The sequence below is a fragment of the Osmia bicornis genome, chromosome 2 (genome assembly GCF_907164935.1).
Source record: "Osmia bicornis bicornis chromosome 2, iOsmBic2.1, whole genome shotgun sequence".
Classification (NCBI taxonomy): domain Eukaryota; kingdom Metazoa; phylum Arthropoda; class Insecta; order Hymenoptera; family Megachilidae; genus Osmia; species Osmia bicornis.
Window position 1 is genome coordinate 12,330,412 of NC_060217.1, and position 24,592 is coordinate 12,355,003.

General features: G+C 41.0%; 3 protein-coding genes across 13 annotated transcripts; 2 read left to right on the forward strand and 1 right to left on the reverse strand.

The window, feature by feature from the left end:
* Positions 1-261: 261 nt before the first annotated feature.
* On the forward strand, positions 262-12,235 carry LOC114879847 (tau-tubulin kinase homolog Asator). Of its 9 annotated transcripts, none has more exons than XM_029195177.2 (15): positions 263-1,290; positions 4,321-4,545; positions 4,630-4,777; positions 4,889-5,103; positions 5,163-5,432; positions 5,514-5,600; positions 5,725-5,997; positions 6,075-6,243; positions 6,308-6,603; positions 6,710-7,009; positions 7,714-8,001; positions 8,082-8,349; positions 8,502-8,876; positions 9,573-9,981; positions 10,047-12,235. In XM_029195177.2, the coding sequence occupies exons 1-15, from the start codon at positions 1,135-1,137 to the stop codon at positions 10,099-10,101; spliced, it is 3,534 nt and encodes a 1,177-aa protein (XP_029051010.1). In that variant the 5' UTR covers positions 263-1,134; the 3' UTR covers positions 10,102-12,235. The 9 variants fall into 9 exon arrangements, with proteins under 9 accessions (XP_029051019.1, XP_029051010.1, XP_029051013.1 ...); XM_029195180.2 differs by having other exon boundaries at positions 1,205-1,290; positions 4,413-4,545; positions 6,308-6,639; XM_029195182.2 differs by having other exon boundaries at positions 1,258-1,339; positions 4,413-4,545; positions 6,308-6,639.
* Positions 12,236-13,552: 1,317 nt separating this feature from the next.
* Positions 13,553-16,578, reverse strand: LOC114879850 (galactose mutarotase-like). Of its 3 annotated transcripts, none has more exons than XM_029195191.2 (5): positions 16,441-16,578; positions 14,906-15,114; positions 14,408-14,775; positions 13,868-14,290; positions 13,553-13,762 (listed from the first exon to the last, which is right to left on the reverse strand). In XM_029195191.2, exons 1-5 carry the CDS (start codon positions 16,452-16,454, stop codon positions 13,682-13,684), a joined length of 1,095 nt encoding a protein of 364 aa, XP_029051024.2. In that variant the 5' UTR covers positions 16,455-16,578; the 3' UTR covers positions 13,553-13,681. The 3 variants fall into 3 exon arrangements, with proteins under 3 accessions (XP_029051024.2, XP_029051023.2, XP_029051025.2); XM_029195190.2 differs by lacking the exon at positions 16,441-16,578 and adding an exon at positions 15,538-15,702; XM_029195192.2 differs by lacking the exon at positions 16,441-16,578 and adding an exon at positions 15,345-15,496.
* A 123-nt stretch (positions 16,579-16,701) lies between these two features.
* LOC114879852 (choline/ethanolamine kinase) lies at positions 16,702-24,327 on the forward strand. The gene is made up of 7 exons (XM_029195193.2): positions 16,702-17,136; positions 17,247-17,480; positions 20,078-20,190; positions 20,388-20,867; positions 20,965-21,211; positions 22,852-23,016; positions 23,084-24,327. The coding sequence occupies exons 2-7, from the start codon at positions 17,463-17,465 to the stop codon at positions 23,198-23,200; spliced, it is 1,140 nt and encodes a 379-aa protein (XP_029051026.1). The 5' UTR covers positions 16,702-17,136; positions 17,247-17,462; the 3' UTR covers positions 23,201-24,327.
* Positions 24,328-24,592: the final 265 nt, after the last annotated feature.

Here is a 24,592-nt window from a genome sequence, read left to right on the forward strand (position 1 = left end):
CGCTTTATCGTCGAAGAGCATAAAGCGTTCCAGGTAGCTGTTTGTACGCATGGAAAATATTTATTTACAACTCTGCCATTCATATTTCCCACCTATTTCCTATCACATCCCACCTAAAGAAAAGAAAAAAAAACAAAAAAGAAAAGAAACAAATACGTACGATATATTGAGAAATGTTTCCCTATACCATAGGGAAATAATTAAAAGGTAATTTTTCACATGGTAAAGATAACCTATTAAAATGAAACGTAGGGAAGGGGTGTTCGGTAAGTCGCGTGTCACCGCCGATACAAATATGGACTATGCACCATAGCTAGTATTCAATCAACGTCTGGTATTCCGGTATTTCGTCTGACCGATGCTATTCTCGATTCTGGCATAGTAGCACACCCGTGCGTTCATTTATCTGGTTTCAAAATTAAGGTGGAATAATAGATGAAAGGTCTCGCGGTCGTGAGGTGAGAACGAAGAATTTTGATCAACGGACAGTCGTGTAGAAGGAGGGGAGAAAAAAAAGGAGACGATTATCCATACAAAAGAATGGCTCGTGAATTCGTCAGGAAAGATAAGAATCGCGAGAATCGTCGGAACGTGTTTGAACCGATGCCGTACCGAAATAACACAACTTTGCTAAACGCGAAGGCGGGCTACGCGAAATATAGCCGCGTATATTTTCTCACCGAGAATCTCGAGACAATCGGACTTTTAGAAGTTTCCAGTTTAATCGCCCAGCTGACTACGCGTACGTTTCTTTCCAGATATTTACGATCATCTCGAAAGAATCGTTCAAAGTAGGCGCGATATAAGCGCGCGTAACGCTTGTCATCTATAGCGAAGATGGATCAAAGTACCTCGCGATAATCTCGCTAGAATTCGATCGAACGGTGAAAGGGAGCGTGTTAAAAGTGAAAAATAAAAGAAATATCATCGATATCGGTAATCGAGTCTGACGATTAATAAAATAGACAAGATCTATGAGTCTACGATGGGCAAAGTAAGGCTCGCAATCGGTTCTGTTCAAAGTATGCAACTACTCGGTAGGGAGGGAGGGAAGATATCGGGATGAGCAGAGGAAAGCAGAGCAGAGCATAGCCGAGAAGAGAAGAGGAGAGGCGATGGAAGAAACGGAACATTATGCTGGTTGTGTCAGTCGGATGCCAGTGGAACGCGACGAACGACTCGCGTTCTGGCTGTATCAGCTCGTCGTCAGAGAAGAACGCAGGAGCGATTAATAAACGAATAAACTCGCGGTGCCGTTTAAATCGCAACAACGGATCCGAATTGTTCGCTGTACGTGGCCGAAATCGGCGGAGAACCGTGAAACGATTCGGGATAAAGGGTGCCAATACCGATTATCTTTGATCGTTCGTTCATTCGATATACCGTCATAGTCATCGCCACCACCACCGCTACCGCAGACATCATCATCAACCATTGACCACCGCGATCGTCGCCGTCATCGTCACCGTGGTCGTCGCCTTCGTGTAACCACCTTTCTACTCGGCACGATCTTTTTCACCTCCTGCCCTTACTTAACGACCGGTATCTCTCTTGCTCGGAGCCATGAAATGGTATGTGATTATCTCTCCTTCGAGATACTTACACTCCATCGTTCGTACCCCCTTACAGCAATCGTTTATTTCCTAATTCGACCTTACCGTTTTATGTACTTATATTTCAATTCGACGCAACTGGCGAACATCATTTTTGAAAATTTTGAAAATTTTGCAAATTCCTTAATGTATTTAACGCACGCACCAGGCTACCTGTGCGAGGATACATGTGTCGTACACATACGTAAATAAGATGTGATATAACACGATATAACGTGAAAAGTAATTATAAATAATCCTTAGGTATGTATGGATACACGTATGCGCAATGTTAAAGCGCAAACGTTGCTTTAGGAAATCGGGGGAAATCGGGGGAAATCGTGAGGGGTGGCAAACGTCTGGCGTTAATAATTCCGAAAAATTACGAGCAGCGAAGATACTTACGAAAAGTAGCTTGGCGCGGAGAAAGATGCTACTTTGCGTATCATATACAGATAGAGTGGGGTCGCTTAAAAATAGATGTTTAAACTTAAATTATGCCCTCTGGCGAATGGAGTTAGTAATTTAGGGATTTCGAAATTTCATTAGTTGCCTCTGTTTATTTTTCATCCAACATGCAAATAGCAAAAATTGCAAAATTTCATGCGAATATCGCTAGTCTACGCTCGATTGTTCGGATCGTTCGTCGCCGATACGAAACACCTTCTGGTGTCCTCGGGTCACGGTCACAATCGGAACGAAGATATTTTTCCTTCGTTCATTGTGCTCGCTATTCGGCAAATATAGAATTCACAATTTTTTATTTATCGCTTTCGAACGACACGATACCCGATCAAGCATCGTAAAACTTATTCATATCGCGAATGCCGTCATTGTAAATTACATAATTACACGCGAGAATCCCTTGGACTAGATTATCGTACACTTTTATTTTCGATCAGAAGCTACGGCGAATCGCTCGAAAAAAAGCAATGACTCGATAAATTATTACTGCTCCCCGTCATCTTACAATGAAACGAGCGCTTGGAATCTCTTTCCGAAAAAAAAAATAAATAAATTAGATGTATACGTTGCTATCGAAAGACAGCGTGCATTCTTTTACATTCTCATTTTTCTCTTGCAGACAGAAACTAAACGAAAGTATCTGTCATCGTTAAAAATAATACGAAAGAATTTCAAAGATTTTTAGAACGACTCGCGTTAGATATCGAATAAAATTTTTATAGTCCTGTATACGAGTTCAATTTTTGTTCCATCTATTTCGTTCGTGTAATTGTAATTATTCAACTCGTTTGAATGTACTTGTGTAGGCGTAGAGTGGATAAACGAATGCAAAGTACGAAACATAGCTGCGACGAGCAAAGTACGACAGAGCGGAGAAATTGTAGAGGCAATTATTTCGAAAGCAACGAAGGAAAGAATAAAAGATAATAGAGAAATCGTCGATCGCAAAGCTTATTCCCGACTGACGAGTAACGAGGAGACGAGTAGGTCGTGAAAACGTTTGAAATTATAGTGGGAAAGATTGGAGGAAAGCGGGCATCGATCGCGAACACGGGTCGCTATCTCGCGGCGTTTACGAGCATTACGAGTGCCGTGGTACGAAATCGAAAAATGGCCGTTCCATCGGTGTTTGACGGGAACTAGTTACAGCTATACACGGATCTATTCGATATGTCTTATTCGCGACGGAGAAAGTGATCATGCCGAGAGAATGAAGAGTGGAATTGAAACGGAGAGGAAGTAAAAATTTACGAAGGAGAGAAGGTCGTCACGAGTGAGGGAAAATAGTATAGAACGGAGGAGGGGGTCGGGCGGGACAGGGGGCGGGGTGGGGTGGGGTAGGGTTGAGGTAGGGTGAGAGTAAGGAAGGGTGAGCGAAGAAAAGGAGAGAAAGGAATATGAAAGGGTGAGGTGAAGATAGAAACTAGCGGGAAGGGGGAAAGACTAGTGATACAAAGTACCGGAAAAAAAAAAAGGGAAAAGGAGAGATGAAAATGGGAAGTGCGCGATCGTGAGCAAACGCACTGCCTAAGGAAAAGTTTGGATCGTGAAGGGAACGCCATCGACGATTAGCAAACGACACTGTTAGTAGAAAATAAAAAAAAAAAAATAAACCATTATTTTACATGGAACAGTTGGTGCGCGCGTGAAGATTCAGGAACGACTGAGCCACATAACGACTATAGTTTTGCAATAAGAACATCGAAACCAAGGGAGCCGAGCTACTTTTTTTTTTTCTTTAACCCGTGCTTCCTCTCTTGGTTTTAATCGCTTCGTTCGGCCCTGTTCGGCTCTTCTCGTAATGATTAATCCAAATTAGCAGCTTGGAAAAAGCTTTTCTCTTTGAAAAAGCTTCGCGGGTGCGATTAGAAAGAAGATAGCCGAGAGAAAAGAAGGGACCGAATATCACCGAATGTGACACTTGGTGACGACGAGTCGAACGCGGTTCAACCATGGGCAGACGAGAGAATCGCCCCCTTTCTATCCTCTGCACCCTTCGCTTACAAGCAATCATGGCTGCCTAATACACGGCGCTCAGTATCGACCAATTTTCTACCGTAATATGCTTTAGGTTAAAAACTTAACCTATCCACGAGCCCCGGGGCGTGTCGCTTCTTTCACGTTGACAGCTCGAAAGTTCATCCCGTTCGATCATTTCGCGTTGTGGTTATTCGCGTATCGTCGATTACATTTCGATCATACCGTTTACAGATTTCTTTATCAGTTCACGATTGATCGTCTTTGTCGCTTGTCACGTTATCAGAAAAAAGCTGATACAATCCCGAGAAATTACAAGCATGAAGTTACTCTCGATTTCCAGCGAGCCGAATCTTTCGAATCGTTCGAATCTTTCAGGTATCCCGACCATTCTACCACTTTGCAGCCAAGGAATGTAGGCGACGAAAGTACAGATCAGAATAACAATATAACTATGACGAGCGAGGATTTACTACAGCCTGGCCATGTGGTCAAAGAACGTTGGCGAGTCGTAAGTTTATAAATATTTCCTATCATCTGTCTTTCTCTTTTCTTCTTCTTTTCTCCCTTCGCTCATCTTCTTTCTGTTATGCAGTTTAAAAAAATAGGAGGCGGTGGATTTGGGGAGATTTACGAAGGCCTAGACTTAATAACCAGGGAGCAGATAGCGTTAAAAGTTGAATCAGCTCGTCAACCAAAGCAGGTTCTCAAGATGGAGGTAGCAGTGTTGAAGAAACTTCAAGGTTCGTAATAGGCAAAGAAGTGTACACGGATCAGAGTAATAATATGATAATTTCTTTTCTCAAAGCATTGCACGCATTTGTACTAATGAGCGTACTGTTGTATCATTGTAGGTCAAGAACATGTATGCAGATTTATAGGATGCGGTCGTAACGATCGATTCAATTATGTTGTAATGCAGCTGCAAGGAAAAAATTTGGCAGAGTTACGCCGGGCCCAGCCACGAGGTTCTTTCTCATTATCCACTACTCTTCGTTTAGGACTTCAAATTTTAAAAGCAATAGAAAGCATACACTCAGTTGGATTCCTTCACAGGGATATCAAGCCAGTAAGTCACTACTCTCCGTAAGCCTCTCGATGGATACGAATTTTCTTTCCTGTTTCCAGTCAAATTTTTCAATTGGACGGCTTCCACGAGATTCGAGGCTAGTTTATATGTTAGACTTTGGTCTAGCTCGTCAATTTACAACTGGCACCGGTGAAGTCAGGCCACCTCGTAGCGCAGCAGGATTTAGAGGAACCGTCCGGTACGCATCGGTGAATGCGCACAAAAATAAAGAAATGGGCAGACACGATGATCTCTGGTCTCTATTTTATATGCTAGTAGAGTTTGTCAATGGGCAACTTCCATGGCGAAAGATAAAGGACAAAGAACAGGTGCGTTTAGATTTCACAGATCTGGCTTAAACATCGACACACAATTCTTTTTTCTTTCGTTCTTCTCTGTTTCGCATTTAGGTTGGCCTCATGAAAGAGAAGTACGATCATCGAATACTTCTGAGGTATCTTCCCCCCGAGATTCGAGTATTTTTAGAACACATTCAGGTAGGCGATTTTGCAAATACCCAAAAAGAAGAATAATCTTCTGGTCGTTGTATGTGATATTTCTTTTGAAATTATATTCCCTCCTAATCGTGTAAACGAACAGTGAGTGAGATGTTCCTTTTAGAGCCTGGAATACGCGGATAAACCAAATTACGCGATGCTGGCTGGTCTGTTTGAACGTTGCATGAAACGTCGAGGAATAAAAATGAACGATCCTTACGACTGGGAGAAGCCATCGAGATCCAACGAAAGCTTACCCACTACCAAATCTCTACCCACAGTTACCGTACCCCCAGTGTTGACTACAGCGACTACTATCAATCAACCACCAACCACGCCGAACGTTGATACGAACAATCAAGAGAACGTCGAACCCGATAACAGAAAGGAATTAGATGTAAGAAAAAACAGTGATGAGAGTTAACATCACAGTTCACTGATTAACATCACGATATTCATTGATTTCTTTGATAGGCGCAAATGGATTACGAAAGTATATGTAGAAGAAATAAACAACGCGGGGTAGAAGGATCATCCGTACCATTTACATCAGCTATCAGTAATCATGGCCGTGATAAGAACTGTAACGCTACGATACCTACGATGGACAATACTCATCAGCAAACTGGACAACAAACTCAAGGTAATTTGTTCTGATCTTGAACGAAATCGTGTTTACCCCTTTTGCTATCCCATCGTTTTCACAGATTCGCCGAAGAAAAGACGCGCCGTTTCGATGGCCGCGGAACCTCAGACCGGCACGGTTACAACAGAGAAACGAGTGGACAACGAAGGAGACGCGTTAATGGCATCCGCTCGTTCCGCATCGGATGTTCCTCGTAACAAAGTTGGAGCTAATGCCGCGGCACCGCTTCGGAAATCTGCCAGTGGTGCGACATTCGCTCGATTGCGCGTTACGCCTGCACCAGCTGAAACAGCACCCGGAGAACCGCCCAGTCCTCGAGTACAAACCGAAGTCGATGCTTCTTACTGTTCCTACGACGTAACTAATCCAAAATACGTCGGCAATCAAAGTCCCGTATGTATACAAACGATTCTGATTGAAAAGATACCTTTTTATTAAATATTATCCTTTAATCGCGCGATAGGTTACCGAGCAGAGGGAACCGCTGAAAAGAGAAACGCGAAGAAGAACGGATGGAAGGCAACAGACAAGAGCCAGTCGTGCCGCGATACGAGATTGTTCCATCACTCAGTTTGCGCAAATAGACGACGACAACGTGTCCGCGTTGCAACAAGTAACCAAGGGTGGCGGTGGTCTAACATTGGCTTCCCAATGGAAGTCGCAGTTCGACGATTCCGAGGAGACCGACAACGAATGGAAAGGAGAAAACTTGCAGAGTCCCGAACACAAAGGGACCGCTAATATACCGATTATAGCTCCCCAGGTAGATATTCAAAATGATCGTCATGATTGATACCAGTAGACAATGCAATATTTATTTCTTCGATGCGGTATATTCTTCGGATTCACAAGACAGTAGAAAGGTGTTGAAAAATAGCTTTGTTTTATTCATTTTTATTTCGCATGCGTAGTGTCTGTGCGTATGCGTGTGTACGTGGAAACGAGTGTGGGTGGCGTGTGTATGGACGCACGTGTGCATTGCTTTACGAAATTACTGTCAAATACCGAAAACTTATCGATGTGTTTGATATTCTAGCCACATCTGGTCCGTATCGATGCCCTCGTTTGATGCGCCTGTTACCTGCTACAGAAACGAATCGACCTCTTTATCTCTATCGCCGTTACAAGCTTTACACGCTTCTCTGTATTCGTTTGTCATTTTTCGTGCAAATATTCACTTTTTGTGTTGTACGTTAGAAATCGATTCTGAATCGTTTGGCAAAGTTGCTAATCGTTATCATGAAAAAATTCGGCCGGGCGGAATTATTGTTTTTAGACAACGTGATTTTGATCGTGTTACCACCGTCTTACATTGTTAGCGTTAGAAATTGCATGCGATACATTTTGAAAGTAATCGTTGCCTGCGTGTTTCATCATCGCGCGTCGTCGATTATTTTATTCGAACAAAGAGAATACTCGAACGACACGCGTTTTGTTACTTCTTTTTTTTACAAACTTTCTATACAGTCGACAGTTGTCAGTGATGCTGTGACTACCGCAACTTCAGTGCCTGCGTCTAACGATGCGAAAACAACAGTGGCTCAGTCGACTACTCCAATCGCGACTCATCAACATTCGATAATACCGACTGCTTTATCACGCATAAGCGAAGACTCACCGAAACCCACGACACCTCACAGATGTTTGAACATTGCCGGTATCGAAAAGTATCCGGATCTTCAAGGGGCACTTCCGCGCGCTTGGAGCGTACCAGCTTTAGCGCCGCACGTGCGCGCTTATCTCGAAGCGCCGTTGGTACGTACAATTCTTTTATAATATATTAATAAGTTTCCTTCAACGATTCTGATATAAGATTTCTCTCGTTTTTCCAACAGGTTCAACAAGCCGCGTTCGACGATTTACTGTACGAAATCGACGTAATGAGAAACATCGCCTCGCGTTACGACGAACCGCGGCAAAGTCCTTCACCGCGGAGAGCGAGCGTACCGGCAGTCGCTTTTTCGCCACCTAACACGATACCGAGCACGCCTGGAGGCGAAGAGGAGGAAGAAGCGGTAGCCGGAAGATTGGAGATTAGGGTAGTGGACGCGACGGGTGGTGCGACCGTTGTTCAAACCACCGCGGATAAAGAACCATTGCAAAGTAAGTATAAACATCTTATTTCGTGTTTCTTATTACGAGACGTATCAAGTTTCACGAACAGTTATTCTCGATTCTCTTAATTTTAAAAAGATCTTTTGACGAGTACTCTGTTGTTGCGCGAGGTTTCACATCCATTTAACGTGATTTCATAGAAAAAATGACAAATGGTACCACGGATGGTCCAGCTAGCCCTAATCCAGGCTGCGAAGAACCATCGGTATACGACGATGCCGTCGAAAATCGGGTACCCGTCGATGCGGTCGTGCATAAGGAGAACAGTACTGTCACTTCCCCGGCTACCATACCGAACACGGTACCGCTCCGTGAATATAAGGACAATAAAGAAAAGGAGGCACCTTGTAGGACTCACAATACTATCAGTAAAATTCCGATCCCGGTTAAAAGTCCTCGATGTTCGCTATCAGAATCTACTCTAGAAACGAATACTCAGAATACCAGGAGTGGCGTGGGAACTGAAGTAGACAAATCGTCCACACCCGCGGCTATAACCAGGGAAAAAGATGCTAGTTAGTAAGATTGTTTTTTTTTTCTTAGCTTAATTCTACGATCATTCTCTTTGAATAGTGTACCTTTGCGATGTGTAACGGGTCGTATGAAGTTAGTTGAAAAATGAAAAAAAATTAGTAGCGTAGAAATGAATGAAACGTAATTTGATAATTTCATCGATAACGTAACTTCGGCGAAGGATCATTCTTCAAAGAGATAACGAAAAATGATAAATTGTAAAAGAAATTAATCGCAATGTTTATTCGAGTCGAGATTTAATCGTAACACGAGACCGTGATTCAATGGTGACAGTGTGTTACGTTTAAAATTTACTATATCGTTCCGTTTCTGCTTTTTTTTCTCTTTTCCTTTCGTAAGAATGTTTAGTCGAAAAACGTGAAAATCACCGATGTGTTAACGAAATTGTACGAAGCCGTTCGACCGTTGTTTCGTTTCTTTTTCGATGCGATGTGGAAGAATCTAAAGACACGAAAAAAAAAAAAAAAAAATAAGTAAAATAAACACGATCTCGATCGTTGATTTAAAAGAGAAAAGGAAAAAAAAGAAAAAAAAAAAGAAAAAGAAGAAAAGGGAGGGGAAGAAAATGGAAACGAAGGTTCGAGCTTCCGTTAATCGTATTTGTGTTTTGGAAGCTGATTTGTCGCGATTAATGCCGAGTATAGATTCTTAGCGATACTAACATTGCTAAATTTTAGCTAGCAAAGGCAAACCCTTGACAGTGGAGGCATTGGCATTACGACGCTGCGTGACTTTACCCGATGCACGGCCGACCTATTCACCCTTAACGTCGGCTAATTCGACAGAAGATGAAAATCTAACCGGATGCACGCCTGCGTTACGTCGACGAAGACAAAGCGAAAAATACGTGACGGACTCCAGTCAACTGAACCTGCGGTTCCAGAGACCGCAACGTAGAGTCAGGCCGAATTCCGAGGTATTGTCTGGATTCTCTCCGAGAGGCGTACCCTCTCATCTCCTCGGAGAGGCAGCTAAGCGAACCGAAGAAAGTAGCGATAACGATTCAGATAGTAGCGGCCCGACGAATGCTCAACCTCCGCCACCTCCTACGTCTCTGCCACCTCATGTTGCAGAAAATAACGCTAGGTATCGATTTTATGATTTTTACATATAATTGGATAGCGCTGAAATATCGATATCGATAATTACAGATGCCGCAGATTTCGACCTATACCAGACGCGACAATAATCAGCAGAGAATCGTGAGGTATAGCATTTATGGGAACGAAAGTAAATCCTTCTTTATATGTCACGATCGGCAGAAGTTTGGCGGTCTGCTCGTTCGAATAGCACCGGGAAGCCTTTCTTTCTGTACGAGAAAGTATCAAGTTGTCGACGATTCGAGTCAATGTCTTGTTATAAAATCTTATCAAGACTTTCGTCGGGGGAGAGAGATAGAGAGAGAGTTATAGAAAAATCTTGCCACGGGAGGAACAACCGTTGCTTTTCTTTTATCGGCAAAGCAATTCTCGGTTTATGCGTGTTGTTGTGTCTTCAAGGGAAATCAGTACCGACTCGGTGAATACACGAGATATCGATCTTGTAAGAGTCTGTACGTCGAACGAACTGAAAACTCCTAACATGTAATTATCTATATACGCATATTTATTTTTAACGCAAAACTCTGTTGTAAAAGACGGTTGTACGAATTGGTGGTGCTTCAAAGATTATATTTCCTAGTCTATAAATGTATCCGATGATACGATAAATACTATTTAATGTTTAACGCGTTCGTTGCGGCTCACGCGGCTGATACGCGAGGCTCCTTCGTTATTATTTTCTTCTCGACTAATACCGCAACGAGCGCGTTAAGTCGTACACGTTACCAAGTTACAAGAACGATGCGGATCGTTTACGGAGAGAAAATTTTTGGAAGAGTAGTAGTACCGTTAACCAAAGGGACGTATTCTGACGTATTCTTCCTTCGCGTAACTTCGTCGTCTCTCTATTATCGCTTCTTTACTTTGTAACTTTAAACGTTGCCCCGTCCCGCTCGAATATTTTTTTATTTTCCCCGCGATCACCGTGTTCGTATTTATTTCTTTATTATTTATCTATTGAAATCTCGTTGTCCAATAACGACGTACGGTAAATCAGAATTGTATTTGATATTTTCTTTTTTTTTTTCTTCCATCATGAAAACGATCATTGTGCTTCGTGCAAATATTTAAATATTAGTTTCAGGTAAATGTTTTTTAAAGCAGACGTTGCAACGAGTCTCTTTAAAGAACCACCACGATCATCAGTAGATCTTAAAAAGTTACGAAAAGAATCGATGCGATAAAAAATAAGTTATGTTTTTAAAAGAAAAAAAGAAAATGTATCTCGTCCGAATTATCGTTTTGTGGGCGTGTAACGTGTTAGAAAATCACTTATACTAAGGTTGTCAAGAGGGACGATGAGTCCAGCTAAGATCTCGTCAACGTAAGCAATTGAGTTAGAACGATTGTTATTATCAGAATTAAAACGAGAAAAACGATATAAAAAGTGAATAAGTACTCGAAGAAATTGCTATAGCTAGATTACGTATAATTACATATTTGTCTTGCACTTCCCCGGTAACGCGATTTTTTCAGACAGTTACAAGTCCGCAGTCGAAAGAAAACCTAGTGATACATAAAACTAGTCAAGTAGAATCCTCTAGTATTCTATTGATGAAACCAAATTCGCGTATAGAGTTATACATACTGTACTTGTACAAAGTAGTTAAGGGTTTATTTTGTGCAATGATCGAATTAACGTTAACAATACGATGAGATAGTTTTAAGTTGACGCCGTGAAACATTGTTTCGCGATATAACAAAAGTAAAAGTAAAGAAATTAAAATAATAATGAGAAAAATACAAAAGAAAGAAAAAAAAAATAAACAAAAACGAAGAAAAGAGAATGTGCAGTATGCGCAAAAACAGAATATACCGAGTCGTCGTAGACGCCAGCAAACAACAGATTGATATAAGCCTGTAATGAATGCTCATCAATTACGTACGTGTGCATACGCGTCTACGTATTATACATATATTATCAAATCCGCGCGCTCGTCTTTCGAACTTAATTAACTGGAAACAATGCGAAATCCTTTTTGTGCGAACGTACACAAGTCATAAAGTTACGACAGGAAAGCGCAAGCAAATAAACTTTTTGTGTAAATCGGTAACGAACTTGTAATCAAAGATGAAAAATGTACGTTTTGAATGTAAACAAACACGCATAATACAGCTCATTGGACGTATTCTCTAATTTAGATTTGTAATCTAAAAGCATCGTAGGTTACTTATATCATTCACTTTGAAAGTTCGCACCTTCACAACAATAAAGAGAAAGTGTTTCGTTTTCGAAATTATATAGATTGAGATGTTATTATTGATCTACCGTTCAATCGAATTTCATCGCGATTCAGAAGATCGTAGTTGCATTCAAATTTCGCGCTCGAAAGTTGCGCGTGCGCGGTCCACGTACGAATATGATTTTTTACGTGGCGATAAAAAGATGAATATGTTATAACCTAATTAATAATCAAAATTAGAGATAGAAGATCGATAGAAGATGCGAGCCAATAGGAAGCTAAATTACAAAGTTTGTTCTAACCATTAGTGTTCGATGTCAAACATCGAATGGGGTTTGGCACGTGAATCGTGTAATCAATAATTATTATATATCTGTCGCGCACTCCTGTATAAATAGATACGATTTGATGCGCATTAAACTTCGAACGGTTAACAGTTCCCTTACATCGTTTCTTAACCGAAGAAAGTCTTAACCGTGCACGTGGGTCTACATCTTTGACATTTTAATTCCAATCTGTCACTTCTGTATCGAGTACTTACGTACCGTTGGATGACTGCTATTCACTCAAAATATCAACGAGGAGGCGTGTAAATAAGCATATACCGCAAAGATTTGTCCTAGCGATCACTGATTTTTCCAAAATTGTGGTTAAGTCATAAACGCGCGACATTCAAAAATTAAGTAGACACTCGATCTAATCGTTACCATCGATACAAGGTAAATAATTGATGCTACGTTTAAAACAGCCATGTACCTAGTGTAAATGCGATAAATATCGTACAGACGTATAATACTAACAATATGTATAACGAATTACGAGTCGGTCATTGTAATTTTTAACGATTATGCAACGTAGGTTATTCTAACCTAACTTTCATGTGCGATTATTTTTGTGAAACGTGAATCGTAAAGTACAGAAGGTAAATAAAAAAGAACAAACGTTTACTATTAACGAAAATCTGAGAAGGCTGCAGTTCTTTCTGTTTAAACAAAAATTTTTGTTACATATGTCAATATTAAAACCAAAAAGGATAGGGTTTACGCGCTATCTACTTTAATTTCAGATGATGTGGCCAGCGTTGAGCAGAATAGTAACTAAATTTCCAAGTGTACGAATAATCATAGCCCTGCCTTTGGGCATTCTTGGATATTTTATAGAAGGGCTAATATCCAATCGATACACACCCTCGTCATCTAGATCAATAACGGAGCAACGCGAAGAAAGGTTATTGGACGATATAGATTCGACAACCGTCAAAAAACGCCACAATCCATTGGAATTTAATCTGCCTCCTTCATTGTCTGTATAATTTAAGTAGTATTTAAGCCGAGATTAGAACGAAACGTGTTGCCAGAAGATATAGCCCCTAAGTGTTGGAATATAATTCGAGACATGTATTTCAAATGTATAAACATTGGTTGTAGACCAAATTAGTATCACATTATTATAATAATATTTTTATCAAAAATCGGTCGACGACCTGCTTCCCAATAGCTTGATTTAAGCTACAACTCCAAACTTATAGACAACTGTATGGAGATAGATTTGCCCAGGTTCGAGAATGCTATTTGGGAAGTTTTCCTGTAAACAATCGTATAAAAAAGATATTAATTGAATACAAAATAAAGACGAATTCTCAACTCTTTCAAGTCCGAAACAAAGAGTAGGAAGCAATTTGATACTTACATGATTAACAGCGTCCGGATAGTTTTGCGTTTCTAAACAAAACGCTGCGTGTTTAAAATACGCGCTTCCATTTTTGCCTTGAACACCCGCGGTACCAGGTGCGGGTAGAAAATTAGCCGTGTAAAACTGTACACCTGGTTGATTCGAGAAAACCTCCAAGCGTCTTCCAGAAGCCGGATGTTCAACTTTAGCTACCAGATTCTTTTCATTCGAATTAGCGTTCGTTACGCAAAAATTGTAATCGTAACCACCAGCCGGTAATTTATCGATCACATCTCCAAGCGTAGTCGAGTTTCTAAGATCCATGAGGGAACCTTCGACCGGTCGAATTTCGCCGGTGGGAATGCTTTCAGTATCGGTGACCGTCCAACGATCCGCATTCAAGGTGAATCGATGTTTGTACAGTTCGCTCGAATTAGTATTCTGAAATGAAATCACGATCAGAAAATAATGCGTACGAGTGTCAATGAAATTCTTTGTCCTTCTGTTAAATATTTGGCACGAAGGTACAGAGACGGATAAACAGGCGTGTTTACGAACATGGCCAGCCAAATTGAAGTAACTATGATTAGTCAAGTTGACAGGTGTTGGTTTAGTAACGAAAGCTTTCATCTCGATGCGTAATTCTCCGTCGGTGGTTAGCTGGAAGGTAATCGAGGCTATGGCAGCACCGGGATAACCTTCGTCGCCATCCTCGGACAACAAGGAAAGCACCAGACGGTCGCCTTGAATCGTAGCGTTCCATATTTTCGAGTTCCAACCCTTGAAACCACCGTGAAGGCTGTTCTTTCCCGAGTTCTTAGCCAAACGATATATCGTTCCGTTCAGAACGAACTCTGCCCCTCCTATACGGTTCGCGACTCTTCCTACGGTCGCGCCAAAGTACGGGTTGTCTTTTGACAAGTATCCTGAAAAAAAAAGAAAACAGCTGAATTAGCATGCGGGTAAATAAGCAAAGCTGTTTGCTCAATTCGATCGGGTGTCAAAGAACGGAAAGCGCAAAGGCCATTGCGTTTAGAAAAAAAAATCAAACGATACCTTCTATGTTATCAAAGCCCAGAACAACGTCTGCGATGTTACCATGTTTATCCGGCGTTCTAACGGACGTTATCGTTGCACCGTACGTTACGATATCCACCTCTTGACCCGATTTATTTTTTAACGTGTATTTTTCTATGCTTCGACCCTCGATCGATCCCCATTTCGCGACTGTTATCGATCCCTCGCAACTTGCCGCTACCATCGATCTAACCAACAAATAAAAACAGGCGCAAAAGCCCGCGTGAAACGAATCTTTGATAAAATTACTGAAACAATGAAAAGTAAAAGTGGACGCACACGCGTAATCGGTATTTTCTCAAAATCATGGTATGCTTGTTTTGTTTGTTACGTAAGTACGTTATGTCCATCTGTAATCTAGATTTTAGATAGATAGAACAGGTGTACGCCATAAACCGCGGTTATCTTTCGGTAATACCTTCTTTTTGATAGTCAAATTCGTATTACGAAATCGTAAATGCTTTCGTCGATTAAGATCGGTGTTAAACGTTAAATACATATGTACAAGTTATTGAAAAGATGAACACAATTGGACAGATCGTTCACGGATCGTCTTGCTTCCACTCTTATCATTTATCCATAAAGCTAAACACCGACGCGACTAATCTTACCCGAGCAAACGAAGAATTATTATCGCAACGCAACGAGTAAGCTGCATGCTGATGTGAAAAGCAACGTTACACTCGTAGAACAACGTTATTGAAAGCAGCTGAAAGTCACAGTCTCTCGTCCTTCGTTGACATCTGACTACGAGGCGCGTGAAATACATACATCCGATGTATGGAACGATTCTGTACCACTCTACGTTCCATCATTTTTCTTTCATCGATTCGTCCAATCGTAGAGCGGTAATTGTAAAACATATAAACAAAGAATTAGAGAAAGAACAAACTAGCACATGTTTCACCTAATTTTTCTCATTTCTTATCTGAAACATATTAATCGCAAGCATATAAGTACGTAACGGAAGAATTCCTTTATCTGATACAATCGTCTAATCAACGTTTCATTCAAGTTCTTTCCAAGTAAAAAAAAATGATAACAGAATAAGTAAATTAAAAATTCATGGATCGAAGAATCGAATAAAATTGAATCGTTAATTATTCTGCACCTCAACTAATTAATAACGACTCGTTATCGTGGTTTGTCTTTGAAATGACCTCGTTAAGTTGCTACTCGAGATAACGGTTGCACGTTCGTTTCCCATGGTCATAGTTGAATAGCCTTAGGAAGAGCATTGTGTACCGCGTAATTTTGAAAAACGTCTAATCGTTAATAGCAGCGTGATTAGTTTCTTAGAAATATTCCATCCGTCGATGCGTCATAGTAAATATGCGCAAGCGTAATACTAACATCGTTTCATGTTTTCCTTCGTTCGTCATTATTCTTATTTGCTTTCATGTGTTTAGAGTAGCATGGAAAAAAATCCCCGTTTAAACTTGTACATTGTTTTCTGTTAGGTTATTAAAGCAAATAAAGTCGCAGGAGAATAAAGTTTCGCATAAAAATCTTACCTAGTCTTCTCCATCAGGGCAGCACTTTTATTTGCACGACGAAAATTTGTAGATTAAACTTCCAATTGTACTGTAGACGTGTAGATAGCACCGATTTCGCGCTCGAGTTTACATTTGCGCGCGTACTCATATCCGTGTACCAGACACTTCCTGTGCATATGTATACAATATTGCATATATAAATACGCATACATAGAGAGGTGCACAATAAGGAAGGTGGTAGTTAAGAGCGTTAGTTAAGGCGTAACGGCGCTGTCGTCGGTGAAACAGGAAAGAAAAGTGGGGTCGATCTAAGCGTCGATTGGTTCGTCCATGTTACGTGTTGGAACTCTTTCCCTGAATTGTGTCGCACATTTGTGTCATTTTGTGCACGAATACCATTCGGGATACACACACGAACTCCTTTGTTTGTATCTTTCAACAATTTTTAGGGTTTTTGCAATTAGAATCGCACAAAAAGTATTAGCGAATCACGTTTTTTATTGGTGCAGCACTGGTGAATACCAAGAGAAACTTGTTCCGTTGAACAGTGATTATTAGCAGTCGTTCGAACGATACCTTTCCTCCTTTCAGTTCGTTCGTTTCATTTTTTTCTCTTGCGTTTGATTTACGTGAACAATTATAATAATAATAGAAGAAAAATTGAAAATAATTGAGAGCGGAATAAGGTTTTATACGTGGCAGAAAAGAGCAACGGTGAGTCAGCCGTTGAAAATCGAATACGAATCTACGTTTGGATCATCGGTAGAATTTTCAATAATTCTACGTTTGCGGGACAAATCTTTTCTATTTAAAATCATCCAAAGGATTGGTCACGGCTATTCTAACCTCGAACCCGACGCGCATACACCAGAAGAAACTGTTCAGAAGAAGCGTCGAAAAGGGAAGCCTAAAAAGCAAGTGGACGCCCGAAACCGCTTACCAGAGCTACGTTGAAAACTACTCGAAAGTAAAAGCAGGAGAACCTTCGGTTCGCGCAACAATTATCTACGGCAGCAGTTTTGCAAAGTACAGCTGTTAAAATGGGTCTAGGAAACAAGGTGTGTACACCGTATTATATGTGTATATATATATATGTATATAAGTAAGGCTTTTCATAAAATACGATATTTCTGCGACGTCTAAATTCGACGCGTCGTCGCGTCGGTATCAATCGAAGCTGCGCGTCCATGCAAATGGATTTCATCTAATAAACGAATTTCAGATCTGAAAAATTTGATTTTCCAAAATCGATCTTCTACGATCCATCCTCGATCCGAAAGAAATTTTTTTATATATCATTCACTAAGAGAAAATTTCATCAACAGTCGATACAAGTTTACATATTTTTCAGACGTAAACGAAACACTCGGTTTCTGTAATTGGTGCAGTGTACGTACGCGAAACCGTTCTATTTATAAACCCCCGCCATAAAATCGAACCAGCGATACGCGTGTTATCAGCATATACGTGTAAATTGTTAAAGTGACATGAAAAAACTGTTATTTTAATGTAGTAAATTTTTAAAAATCATTTAATAGCAGGTAGCAGCTCGATTAGCTAATATGCATATTATGATAAAAATAAAGAAAAAAGTACTAAACATACGCAGTCCCGTTTTATCGATCGGGTATTTTTTGCCAACTAGACGAATAACGAGGTAATCGAAAGGAGCGAAATATCGTGTGTTAGAATACGGCGTAAGAGGAGAAAGGATAAACGAGGAGTTTGTCGATAACCGTGTATCGGATTTTGTATCGATCGGAGGTGGACGCGCGTCACATTGCACAAGAGCGACATTATTGTTTGTCGCAGGTTCTATCTCCGTTACAGTCCAACCTTCGGCGTCTCCATCGCATAATTTCCTGTTGTTAGCATTGATAAATAATATTCATTTTTCAAAGTATTTTCACGTTTCAAAGAATCATAGGAGATTGCTGAAACGAGTGAATCAACATTACACCTTCTGAAAGAATTTTATTATCAGGGAAGAAGATTTGTTCATGTCCGATCGGGCGTTCCGCGATAAGGGGATTGCGTTGCTTTGAAATGAAAATTTGTCCATGATGCTTTGTCAACGGTGCTCGACATTGTTCTTAAAATTAAACCGACGCATGTTTCTCGAACGAAAAGTAGGCTCGAAAAGTAGGTTACCATTCGAAGCAATTTTAAACTCGTTCTCCACACGAAAGAACGTCTGGTTGCATCGATTGCTAGGCGAGGGAGGATCAGCGAATTCGCTAATTGGCCATTGAAAAATCCTATTAAACGGTTCGCTCGTCTTTCCTCAGGAAACGTTCAAAGTCGAACATTCGAAGGTTCAAACGACGGAATTTTTGGTCGTGGAACTTTTGCCCGGACAGAAGCGATAAACGGATTAACCGTAATAGTTGGTTATTAGCATCTGTTTTCATGGAACACTTTGTACAGAAACTTTACTCGAGAAGCATACGTTAAGTTTCGCCTTTAATCCCTAGATTTGCCGTAATTGCACTATCAAGATCGCAGCGTTAATTCCATTATCTTGATTCTCGAGTGTTCACTTCGATTATGTAATCGAAAACAGTTAATTGCAAGAAATGTTTTCGAGATCGGATACTCTAAATTTTTTTTTTCATTACGATTTCTTTTATTCGAATAATTTCAACTTGTTTCGAAATTCCGATCTTAAGATCAATAATATTTACCGACCGTGGAAGAATAAGGAAAACGATTAATGCGATGAGTCATCGGAGGAGGAATTAGAGGGCGGTGGGACGATTTTCCACGAATCGATTAAAAACGATGCTGCAAACAAGAGGAAGCGAGGAGATTCGCTCGACTTACGATCTCTCGTCACGAGGTTGACGCATTGCAATAACTTGTATAGATACGTGACACAACACGTATCGTGTACTAAAACGTAAATAAGCGAATAAACAAACTCGTATGTTTTTAAAAACGCTTTCAAAACGTTTATCGATCCTGGCGAACGGCTTTGGTCGGGAAAAATGTTTTCCATGCTCGAGGTTCCGTAGGATGATCGCGCGGAGAAAGGATCGCGTTGTACGCAGGACAAAATATCGATCGTTATTTTCGCGCAAGTCTTCTAACCAGGGCAAATCGTTGCGGCGAACCAGACTATAGTTCACGACGCGTTCCCACGTCCACGAACGAGCACATTTTCACCTCTGTCGAAAGTCGCATTTCGCTGTTTCATATTTTTCAATGAAAACGCGTCCGTAGGGTGTTTTATGCTACGTTTCTCGGCCGATGGCCGGTAGAACGAAGAGGAGAGAAGAAAATCAGCGGCGAACCGATTCGTCTAATGGAATTCCCGTAAAACGCGAATCCGCGTTATCCGTACGACGGATAACGCTGAATAAATTGAATCTGATCGTGCAACCATTAGGAAAAATCAAAGGATAACGGGTGAAAGTGTTCTCCAAGGAATCGGCTTCGGCTGGGCTCTTGACCTTGACTACAAGTAACGCGTAAAGCGGCTTTGGTCGGCTTTGAATATACGAAAAACTGATCAGAAGCCTTAGTAGATCTAAGGGTTGAAGGAATATACATAAATAAAAGGATCGAGGATCGAACGAAAGATCGACGATTCGGGTTACCACCACGTATTTTCCTAACGTTCATCGAACTTTCTATCCTGTGTTTTCTACGTTAGATGTCCGAAGAGAACCCAGAGATGCGGGAAATGGCAGCGCGCATATGTCGAGACTACCTTCACGGGGTATGGAAGCACGTTACCGCGGAGAACATTACACTGAAACGTATCAGGTTAGTGTGCTGCGATGGTATTTCTGTCGTTCGTTGCTGGCACGCGTGCGAAAACGGTTGCTGACAGCGTTGTTTTCGATACGTTACCGTTACGAGGCACCGTCTCGCAACGATAATCCCGTTCGACTTTCGTACGCAACGAATGCAACTCTAATTTAAGTTAAAAAAAAAAATTAAACGCTTATTTGTTCTCGCAGCGGCGGCCTCAGCAACTGGCTGTACAACGTTCAGTTACCCGACGGTACGGTACCGATTCGAGGGGAACCACGCCAAGTTTTGTTAAGGCTGTACGGTCAAATACACGGCGAAAGAGCTCTCGAAGGATTGATCACGGAATCGGTGATTTTTACGTTGCTGTCGGAAAGGCGGCTCGGACCAAAGTTACACGGCATATTTCCAGGCGGCCGAATCGAAGAGTACATACCTGCTAGACCGTTGCTCACCAAGGAGTTGGCCGATCCTACATTGAGCTCGATGATCGCCGAGAAAATGGCTCAGATTCATATGATGCAAGTCCCCATAAGCAAGGAACCCACTTGGCTTTGGGACACCATGGCCAAATGGCTGGACACGGCTACCGATATCCTGGAAAATATAGAAGATATAGACGCGCGACACCTGAAGAACGTAAACGCGATACGGGCGATCGACTTGGGTCACGAGATCGCTTGGTTCAGGTGAGACTCGTGATTTGTCTCGCTTTTTTTACATTCTTATCGTTGTCGCCGATAGATAACACCTTACAAGTTTGTTTTTGTTATTGTCAATCGATAGGTTTCTCGTAAAGCAACAAAAATATCCGGTCGTGTTTTGTCACAACGATATGCAAGAGGGTAACATACTGCTACGACAAAACACACGGAAGCCGGAACTGGTTCTTATCGACTTTGAATACTGTTCCTATAATTATCGAGGATTCGACATAGCGAATCATTTCGTCGAGTGGCAGTTCGATTATACGGCAGCGGAATATCCTTTCTTTCACGAACGCACAGGATCTGGTCCTACGAAAGAACATAAGGTAAGTGTCGGAGAACTACGACCCTTAAAAAAGTATTCGTAGGAAAAGAGGTAAGAGTAAGATCGTCGCATTATATTGTCCTTCATTATATCTCGTGCAACTTGTCTTGCGCCCTCGTCGAATCGACCCGATTTGATTCCAACCGACCCAGGTGTACGGCCCTGTTCCAGTACGCGTATTATCGCGCGATCGGTGACTCTTTTTTACCTCATAAAATCATTAAATTTGAGTTGAAACGTGTTCAAAAGGATAATCCACGACTCACGTGTTCAGGTATGAAAATGTTAAAGACGGAGAACCGAGGTGTCGCGAGCGCCCTCTTCCCTCTTTCGAAGGAAGTTACTTTCCCACTCTACATTACCTCATGTCGGTACGCTTTTACGCGGGTTCGTTATTTTTCGCTCACGACGATCACGAATTCATCGATACGCGTTTTACCATGATTACTTTTTCCATTAGAAAACACTCGACGAAGAAAAACGTCCACTTTTCACGATTTACGTCGTATCGAAACAATCGTATACTTATAATTAGTGGTAACTCGCGCGTTTGAATTTCGCTGTTTTATCAGTGCCCTCTCCTTCCCCCCTACCGCCTCACTCTTACACACCTATTTCCAGATCTTTCTTATAATTATAACGTATAGTCCCGTTTTTGACCAGCTCGTGTAAAAGTTGCAAAATTCAAAGCGCAAGACCAAGTTCGATCGTATGCGATGGCGCGCAAAAACACGCATACGTAGCTGTGTGTACTCGGTACTGCGAATTCGAGAATTATCGAGTGCAGATCGAGGACTGGTTGGCGTGTGCTGCGTGTGTATATATTAGTTTCACAGGACCACGATTCGGTGAGACAAGGCTGATGCCTGCGATCGGCTAATCGGAATAATGGACGGCAATATCTATCCGCCAGTGCGATGGATCCTGTCTCGCACCGTACCGTTGTGGAACCAGAATGACACCGGTGCCATCACCCACCTTTGCAACATCAGTCCCGTACCTGCGCATCTACGACTCTAGAGTACCTCTACACGCACTCTCGATAGTCGATCCATAATCTACATTGCTCGATAAATGTACAGTGTCTTATATGGGTGGTAAAATCGCGTTATTTCCAATTAAGACACTTTCCTCATCGCGTTCAATTTATCCATTTACCGATTTATCTAAGTACACACTTTCAATGTATCCCTCGTGAACGCGTGATTTTACAAATCCGATCGATCACGTTCTTATTGACTCGCTTACATTTTTTCCACCTACGCGCATACCTTCTAATCTGCATAACATCATTCTCGCGTTATAACGAATTCTTTAATTATTTTCATGTTTCTTAACTTTTTACGGAACAACACAATTTTTTTTCAATTTTTTTATTTTTTAATTTTTTTTTTTTCGTTTACTTAATTTTGTTCGCGTATGATTCGCGCATGCGCGCGTAATGGCGCACCAACTTTTATTCGTGTACAGTACGTGCCGGCATATATAACCCGTTTATATATGTTCGTACGTACGTACAGAAACCATGTATATACCACCTTTCTATCTTTTCAAGTATCTTTTTATTTAAGTTAATTCGATTCGATTCAATCTTCCCGCCGAAATTTTCTTGCCCGTTTAACAATTCCATTCTTTCGACAGCTCAACTTTGTAAGAAGTTACTTGAAAACGATGGGCAAAGAAGGACCGTCAGAAGAGGAGCGAATCATGATGGAAATCAAGATATTTTCCTTGGCTAGTCACTTATTCTGGGGCCTGTGGAGTATCGTCAATGCAAAACTCTCCGAGATCCCATTCGGATACTGGGTAAGTTCATCGATATTCGTTAATTATCTAGATCACGGTTTACGATTCTCTTCATTTACCCCCACAGGATTATGCGGTTTCTCGACTAAAAAATTACCAATACTTGAAGGAGAAGATCATGGTGTCGGGACCACCGACGATAAACAACGAGATTACCGAGAAGAAAACAACGGTGGTAGATTGAGATAAGCAAACTCCTTGATCGTCATGGTGTAGAATGATTTCTATGCGACGTGACAACAAACAACAGTTTGCTCGTTACATTTGCATACGTTCGTGATTATCTTGCCGAAATCAAAGTGTCACGATTCATCGTTATCTCTCGTTATCAGAAATCGTGATACGTGTCTTTTAAGTTTCCTAACAGGGAGAGAGGAAAGATATTCGAAAAGGAGAGGTGATGAGAGCGGAGACGAGGAACCGGGCAGGAGCGTATGTGTACGCCTGCTCGTAAGACTGACTGACTGCTGGACGATTAGATTGAAAATAAGTAAAAAGGGCTGGGGGTCAGGGGTAGTGGAGAAAAAAGAGCGAATAAAAAATGAAACGAAAGGAAAGTAAAAAAGAAAGAAAAAGGAAGGAATAGGAGGATGCCTTACGAATTAACAAATGTGATATAGGATAAGAGCGGTGTATTACGTCTCAACACCATAAACTTTTCAGGGAATAGATGCTCAATCCCCGAGTCAGACTTAACACACTTGGACAGATACGTATTGGAATTTAGAGCGTTATCCGGATATTCCTATCGTTTGTAATTGCGTTATACGTATATACATATGTATACACGTATACATATTACATATACTCTGCGTACTTACTCGTGCACATCTGCATATATAATGTGTGTATACATATGTACATATGCATGTATATATAGCTTATTTGTACATAATTACAATTTTGTTGTACCTGGATCGGACGATTGTGAATTGCAATTGGAATAGGACATTTTGTACGCTTAATGGTAAGCAGTAAACTCTTCGTATTCCCCGTCGCATCTTGCGTACACACCATATGTACTTAAATACGTCTATCCGCCTCGTTCCTTTGCCACGAGTGATAAATCATCCTGCAACGGAACGAAAGGAGATAGTAAATTGACTATCATTTACCAAACTTTCATTTCCGTGCCGATATAGAAAGGTATCATTCATCGAAATCTTCTCTTACGATTATTTAATAATACTTTGCGTCTTTGTAATCTTTCTACCGTGATTGTGCATTTTTCAAATACGACACATGCTTGTAAGTTGATCGAAGAATAAGTTTCTTTTAATAAAGTTGAAACGAATGTTTTATGTTTTTCAATCTGTTGTTTTCTTTATCCAATCATAAAAGTTCTCTGATTGATTTTGTGAGGAACCCACATTGAATAATAGATAGAAAAAATACCTAATTTCACCTAGGGGTATTTTAGGATCCCCAAAATAATGAAAATTCGAGAACAAAGGCACGTCCAGTCTTTTTGGTAGTCATTTTTGATACTTATAATTGCTACAGAGGGCGCATACTGTTACAGATGGCGCACTCCGTTTCTAAAACGCGTGCTGTCAGACGCAACGAAGTTCAATGA